The 7,161-nt window shown below is 37.3% G+C and overlaps 2 protein-coding genes across 2 annotated transcripts in view; one reads left to right on the forward strand and one right to left on the reverse strand.

The window, feature by feature from the left end:
• Positions 1-105: 105 nt before the first annotated feature.
• MONOS_15506 (putative 200 kDa antigen p200) lies at positions 106-5,564 on the reverse strand (the record flags this gene model as incomplete). The annotated part of the gene is made up of 5 exons (XM_067868389.1): positions 106-5,025; positions 5,079-5,165; positions 5,221-5,350; positions 5,417-5,489; positions 5,549-5,564. The coding sequence occupies 5 exons, from the start codon at positions 5,562-5,564 to the stop codon at positions 835-837; spliced, it is 4,497 nt and encodes a 1,498-aa protein (XP_067736485.1). The 3' UTR covers positions 106-834.
• Positions 5,565-5,839: 275 nt separating this feature from the next.
• The window catches only part of MONOS_15507fu15508 (putative Dual specificity phosphatase, catalytic domain), a gene marked incomplete at both ends in the record, with an annotated part of 7,181 nt that continues 5,859 nt past the window's right edge, over positions 5,840-7,161 (forward strand). The window contains 2 exons of the mRNA XM_067868390.1: positions 5,840-5,956; positions 6,034-7,161. The exon at positions 6,034-7,161 is cut by the window's right edge and continues 5,859 nt beyond it. Coding sequence (XP_067736486.1) covers positions 5,840-5,956; positions 6,034-7,161 — 1,245 coding nt within the window. The remainder of the gene's footprint in view (positions 5,957-6,033) is intronic.

Consider the following 7,161-nt stretch of genomic DNA (forward strand, 5'->3'; position numbering starts at 1 on the left):
GAAGATTATTCAAAGTCGTTTGTTTTTCTATAATTAGTTCAACGGATGCATTACGGTCAATGATGAAATGATTTCATAAATACTCCATTTTTTCTTTTATTTGATAAAAAAATTATTGGAAAAAAGAGCACAATTTTTTTTAGTTGAAGAGTGTTTTTGCACAAGAAAGAATTTACGCAAAACAAAGTTTGAATGGAAGTGTACAAGAAACATATTTTAAAAAAGCTGTTAAGTTTTGATATGAAGAAAAAAAACTTAACGTCAAAAAATACAAAGAAAAGAAAAGGAAAGTAAAGTTAAGTAAAATATGTAATTGAAATTCATTTCCAAATAAAGAAAAGGCAAAGGCTGATAATTGAAAGGAAGCGCAAGAGGAAGACAAGACTTGAGTTTCCTCCAGCTCTTTCCTTCCTTCCGTCATTCCTTCATTCTCTTCTTTCTTGACTTAGGATAACAACAACTACAATGATAATTATGATTATTTAAATTTTTATACCCTTCTCTATGTGCTGATAATTTTGACTGGCATTAAAAAAAAAATGAATGCTAATGAGAATATTCAAAGAAATAACCAGTAATTGATTAATTCTTTGATTGACTGATTGATTTATTGTGAGTGTGAGTGAGAGCAACAGAATAATACCTTTGGCATCTGAGTCACACAATCTTCTTTATTAGCTTGTAAAAATCCCTCTTCTCTTTCTCTTTTTCTTCTCTTTCCGTCTTTTTCTCTCTCATTTTCCTTCTCTCTTTCTCTTCCTCTTCCTCTTCTCCCCTTCTCTTTCTCCTTCCTTCCCCTTCTACTTCCTTCCTTCCTTCCTTTCCCTTCTTCTTCTACTTCGCCAGGAAGAACCCAGCAACTGCAGCCACAACACCAGCCACTCCCACAGCTGCTGTCCCAATCACCTTCATCATCCCATTCTGCTTCTCTTCTTTCCCTTCTTTCCCTTTCTTCTTCCCTTTCCCTTTCTCCTCTTCTTTCTCCTGCTCCTTCTGCATCTTCAGCTTCAGCGCTTTCTTCTCTCTTCTTCTCTTCTTCGCCTCCAGTTTGGCTTTGATAACTTCCTCCATCACATCTTCTTCTCTTTCATTCAAAGAAGAAGAAGAAGAAGAAGAGGAAGAGGAAGAAGAAGAAGCAGAAATTCCTTTGCCACTTCCTTCTGCTCTTTGCATCTTTGCTGCTTTCCTCTTCTCCTTCTCTATCATCTCCTCCATCTTCCTCCTTGCCTCTTCTTCCGCCTCTTTCTTCTTCTTCATCTCTTCTTCTTTCTTCTTCCTCCTCTTGATTTCTTCCTCTCTTTTCTTTGCCAGCACTTTCTCAATATTCTTCCCTCCGCTTGAAGCAGAGTTTGTTCCATATCCATCAGAAGAAGAAGGAGAAGGAGAACCAAATAATTTCTCCTCTTTTGCCCTCATCAGTTCTTCTCTTACTGGAGCAATAGCTGCCAATGCAAAGCTATCAAGCTTATAGTTCGGAAACAGCAAACTGACTGCTTTTTCCTTGTTGTTCTTCTTTTGAGAGCGAGAGGAAGAAGAAGAAGAAGAAGAAGATGATGATGATGAGGAGGAGGAGGAAGAGGAAGAAACATTGTTATAACCACTTACCGAATCCGCCCCTGCATCTGTTTTTCCCTTTGAATTAAGTTCTTTTTGCTCTGCTTGAGACAAATACTCATCCAATTTGTGTCGAATTTCTGTTGCTTTTTCAATCTGCTGTGTGACACTTGGATCAACCTCTATGTCTTTAACGTCTTTGTCTTTCTTCGACCTCTTCTTCTTCTTTAATGAGGAAGAAGAAACAGAAGAAGATGTTGTTAATTCTGATGCTCCTTCTTGTGTTCCCCTCTTTCCAAACGGTGTGGGAGACGAAGAAAACAAGATAACTTGTTTTTTGTCTTCTGTTTTTGCCTCAACTTGCTCAAGATCCGGAATCTTCTTCAGATATTCAGATAGAGTTGGCTCACTTATAGGCTTCAGCAGAAGTTCTAATGGATCTGTTTCTTTGACTTCTTTAGCTTCTTTTGCTTTCTTCGCCTTCTTCTTTCGCTCTTCTTCTCTTTCTCTTTCTCTTTCTCTTTCTCTTTCTCTTTCTCTTTCTCTTTCTCTTTCTTCCTCTTCTTTTCTCTTCCTTTCTTCCTCTTCTTCTTTCCTTTTCCTCTCTTCCTCTTCCTCTTTTCTCTTCCTCTCCTCCTCTTCTTCTCTCCTCTTCCTCTCTTCCTCTTCTCTTCTCTTTCTTTCTTCTTCTTCCCTCTTCTTCTTCTCTTCTGCTTCACGTTTTAATCTTTCTTCTTCCTCTTTCTTCTTCTTCGCTTCTTCTGCTTTCTTTCTAATTTCTTCTCTTCTCTTCCTTTCTTTTTCCTCTTCTTCTTCCCTCTTCTTCTTCTCTTCTTCTTCTCTCTTCCTTTTCTCTTCTTCTTCCCTCTTCTTTTTCTCTTCTGCTTCTTTCTTCTTCCTTGCAATTTCTTCTTCTCTCTTCTTCTTCTCCTCTTCCTCCTTCTTCTTCCTCTCCTCTTCTTTCTTCCTCTTTTCTTCCTCTTTCTTCTTCTTCGCTTCTTCTGCTTTCTTTCTAATTTCCTCTTCCCTCTTCTTCTTTTCTTCTTCTTCCCTCTTCCTCTTCTCTTCTTCCTCTTTCTTCTTCTTCTCCTCTTCTTCTCTCTTCTTCTTCTCTTCCTCTAACTTCTTTTTAGCTTCTTCTGCTTTTCTTCTGATTTCTTCTTCTTTCTTCTTCCTTTCTTTCTCTTCTTCTTCCTCTCTTCTTCTTTTCTCTTCCTCTTCTTTTCTCTTTCTCTCTTTCTCCTCTTCCTCTTTTCGTTTTCTTTCCTCTTCCTCTTCCTTCCTCTTCCTCTCCTCTTCTTCCTTCCTCTTCCTCTTCTCTTCTGCTTCTTTCTTCCTCTCCTCCTCCTTCCTCTTCTTCTCTTCTTCCCTCTTCTTCTTCTCTTCTTCTGCTTTCTTTCTCATCTCTTCCTCTCTCTTCTTCTTTTCTTCTGCTTCCCTTTTCTTCCTCTCTTCTTCCTCTTTCCTCTTCTTCTCTTTCTCTTCCTCCTTCCTCTTCTTCTCCTCTTCCTCTTTCTTCTTTCTTTCTTCTTCCTCTTTCTTCTTCTTTTCAATTGCTTCTTGTCTCAATCTTTCTTCTTCTTCCTCTTTCTTCTTCCTCTCTTCTTCAAGCTTCTTCTTCGCTTCTTCTGCTTTCCTCTTAATTTCTTCAATTCTTGCTTTTTCTTCTTCTTCCTTCTTCTTCTTCTCTTCTTCTTCTTTCCTCTTCTTCTCTTCCTCCTCTTCTTTCCTCTTCCTTTCTTCCTCTTCCTCTCTCTTCTTCTTCTCTTCTTCTTCCTTCTTCAATCTTGCTTCTTCTTCTCTTTTCCTCTTCTCTTCCTCTTTCCTCTTCTTCTCTTCTTCTCTCCTCTTCTTCTCCTCTTCCACTTTCTTTTTCATTTCCTCTTCCCTCTTCTTCTTCTCTTCTGCTTCTTTCTTCTTTCTTTCTTCTTTCTCTTTCTTCTTCCTCTCTCTCTCTTCTTCTTCTTTCCTCTTCTTCTCTTTTTCCTCTTCCTCTTTCTTCTTCCTCTCTTCTTCTAACTTCTTCTTCGCTTCTTCTGCTTTTCTCTTTATTTCTTCAGTTCTTGCTTTTTCTTCTTCTTCCTTCCTCTTCTTCTCTTCTTCCTCTTTCTTTCTTTCTTCTTCTTTCTTTTTCTCCTCCTCTTCTTTCCTCTTCTTCTCTTTCTCTTCTTCCTCTTTCCGTTTTCTTTCTTCTTCTTCTTCTCTCTTCTTTCTCTCTTCCTCTTTCTTCTTTTCTTCCTCTTCCTCTTTCTTCTTCTTTTCTAATTCTTCTTCTTCTTTCCTCTTCCTCTCTTTTTCCTCTTCCTCTTTCTTCTTTCTCGCTTCTTCCAACTTTCTCTTTGCTTCTTCTGCTTTTCTTCTTATTTCTTCCTCTTTCTTCTTCTTTTCTTCCTCCTCTTTCTTCTTCCTTTCTTCTTCCTTCTTCTTTTTCTCTTCTTCTTTTCTCTTCTTTTCCTCTTCCTTCTTCTTCTTCAGCTCCTCCTCTTTCTTCTTCCTCTCTTCTTCTCTTTTCTTCTTTTCTTCATTTTCTTCTTCTCTTCTCTTCCTTTCTTCTTCCTCTTTCTTCTTCCTTTCTTCTTCTCTCTTCTTCTTCTCTTCTTCTATCTTCCTTTTCGCTTCTTCTGCTTTTCTTCTTATCTCTTCTTCTTTCTTCTTCTTCTCTTCCTCCTCTATTCTCTTTCTTTCTTCTTCTTCTTTTCTCTTCTTTTCCTCCTCCTCTTCTTTTCTTTTCTTCTTTTCCTCTTCCTCTCTCTTCTTCCTCTCTTCTTCTAATTTTTTCTTTGCTTCTTCTGCTTTCCTCTTAATTTCTTCTATTCTTGCTTTTTCTTCTTCCTCTTTCTTCTTCTTTTCCTCTTCTTCTTTCCTCTTCTTCTCTTCTTCTCTTTTCTTCTTCTCTTCTGCTTCACGTTTCAATCTTTCTTCTTCTTCCTTTTTTTTCTTTTCTTCTTCCTCTTTCTTCTTCTTCTCCTCTTCCAATTTCTTTTTTGCTTCAACTGCCTTTCTCGTTATCTCCTCAATTCTTGCCTTTTCTTCTGCTTCTTTCTTCCTCTCTTTTTCCTCTTCCTCCTTCTTCTTTCTTGCTTCTTCCAACTTCTTCTTAGCTTCCTCAGCTTTTCTTCTTATCTCTTCAATTCTTTCCTTTTCGGCATCATCCTTCTTCTTCTTCTCCTCTTCCTCTTCAACTTTCTTTTCCTCTTCTTTTGCTTTCGCTTTATTTCCTTCCTTTTCTGATTTTTTGCTCTCTTCATCCTCTTTCTTCTTTTGCAATCGCTCTTCTTTTCTCTTTTTGTCCTCTTCCAGTTTCTTTTGATGCTCTTCCTGTCTCTTCTGCTTTTCTTCTTCTTTCTTCTTTTTCTCTTCTTCTTTCCTCTTCTTCTCTTCTTCCATATGCTCTTTTGTGAGTTCAACCGACCATCCATCTCCTTTTCCACGTTGAACTCCTTCTTGCGTCAAAGTCAATGTTCTCATATTCTTCAATAAAAAATGAAAATTTTCGATTAATAAACAAATAAATTACAGCAAACATTCCATTGAGTTCTAATAACAATGATGTCATCACATGAAAAGCCTGGAGCAAATACAATCTTTCTATTTTGCCCATCTTCCCATTTCTAAAAATTTAAAATATCGATCGCAAATCAATTGTTAAAAATAATTTTTGCAAACTAATCCTGCACCTTGCGGGAAAACAAATTTGTACTCAATCTCTTGTGTAACAGGAAGTTCAAACTCAAAGTTCTCAATTTGTTTCGTATTATCTGCTCCATACAATTTTTCTTTCGCTTCTTCAGCATTCCTTTGAAAATAATAGAATGATAATATTTATCGATAAAAGTTTTATATCATGATGCAATTTTCAAACCATTTGAAGAGTGCATCATCACTTCCAGTCACAATAAGTGATTTATGAGGTGCATTTGCAACGATAAAGCGAACTAAATTTTGGCAAATGAACAAATATTTAAGGCATATGTTTGCATTCAATTAAGTAAACCTTTAACAGTTGACATGATTCTTTATTCCTTGTGAGAGGATTGAACAAAGATCGTTTGATCAACTAACCATTGCCCGTATTATTTCAAAAATCACATCAAATTTCATAACATTTGGATTAATTTTTGACAAATTTCTTTTATTTCAACTTGTGAAGATAATCTTTGATTTTTTTTTGTGAAATGTTTGATCCGACCATTATAGGACAGCTATTAAGTCATATTTTTTTTCACAAAATCGTTAAAAGCTTTAAACGTACTTTTAACACTTTTATTTTGTGTTGCTGCTTTTAATGGCATATCGTTCACCAGGGGCTTTGTCTTATGGAGCTGAAGCTGTTCTTCCTCCAGTTTCCAAATTGCGTGAAGGCTTGTTTATTGGAACTTTCGAAGCTTCTGCATGCGAAGAGGTTTTCTTTATCACTTATATCATCTAAATTTCATGTCATATTTTTTTAACAATGTATATTATATCATTTATCAAAAGTTTTTGACTTCAAATCGAATAACCCACATTGTTAACTGTGCTGGTCAGCACATATCTAATCGATATTTGTCAATTGGGATTCAATATTTAACATTTTTCTTGTTGGACCAGGATAACTCACTGTTTTTTGATGATGACGATTTCAATATTACAAGTCTTTTTGAATTTATAGAAGAAGCGCATCAAGAAAATGAAGCCGTTTTAATTCATTCTGTTTATGGAAGATCGAGAGCACTATTTGTTACAGCAGCATACTTAATGAGGAAATACCACTGGAATGCGTTCACTGCCATTGAGATTGTCTCGTGCTGCAGAAAAATTCGAATGAGATCATCTTTCGAACAGCAGCTAATGCGCTATGAGCATAAACTTCCATCCGTAACATGGACACCCGAATTATACGAGGAAGATTTTCTGATGCGGAACACACATTTCAACCGGGCCGTGAAAGTTGTGCAGACGCCTCCATTTCCCCGAACACCGGTGAAACTATCAATTATTTCTCCGGACGCCTCCAGCTACAGCAGCCCGTCCTTTCCAAAGGCGTCTGGAAGCTCGCTGTTTGCTATGGGACGCATCACATCGAAGTTGCCGGCATTTCCAGCATCCTCCCAAAATCCATCATCTTCTTCTTCTTCTTCTAATTCTTCTCAAAATAGCTCGCAATGTTTGGATTCTACTGAAAAAAAATCCATTCTGAAGAAGAAGAAAGAATCGCACCGTTTCAAAGAGCTGCCTTGCATCGTCACTGCACCTTGTGTTATTCCTTCATCATCATCATCTCCTTCTTCCTCTTCCTCTTCCTCTTCCTCTTCCTCTTCCTCTTCCTCCTCCTCTTCCTCCTCCTCCTCTTCTTCTTCTTCTCTCTCTCATTCCCGCTCCCTCCCTGTCCAGCTGCTGATGATGCAAACACCTTCCACATCTCCTTCTCTTCCCTCTCCTTCTCAATCTCTTCTTTCTCATTGCTCTTCCTTAGCTCAAGTTGAATGGCTCCTCCTTCTTTTTCACACGTCTTTGAAGAATCGAAGGCAATTCGTGTCAAACAATGAAAGTTTTATTCAAAATAAACATTCTTCTAATAAAAAAATGAATTCTTCTTCTTCTTCTTCTCTTTCTTCTTCTTCTCTT

This window comes from Monocercomonoides exilis, assembly GCF_001643675.1.
Source record: "Monocercomonoides exilis strain PA203 chromosome Unknown scaffold1-2713096, whole genome shotgun sequence".
NCBI lineage: Eukaryota > Preaxostyla > Oxymonadida > Polymastigidae > Monocercomonoides > Monocercomonoides exilis.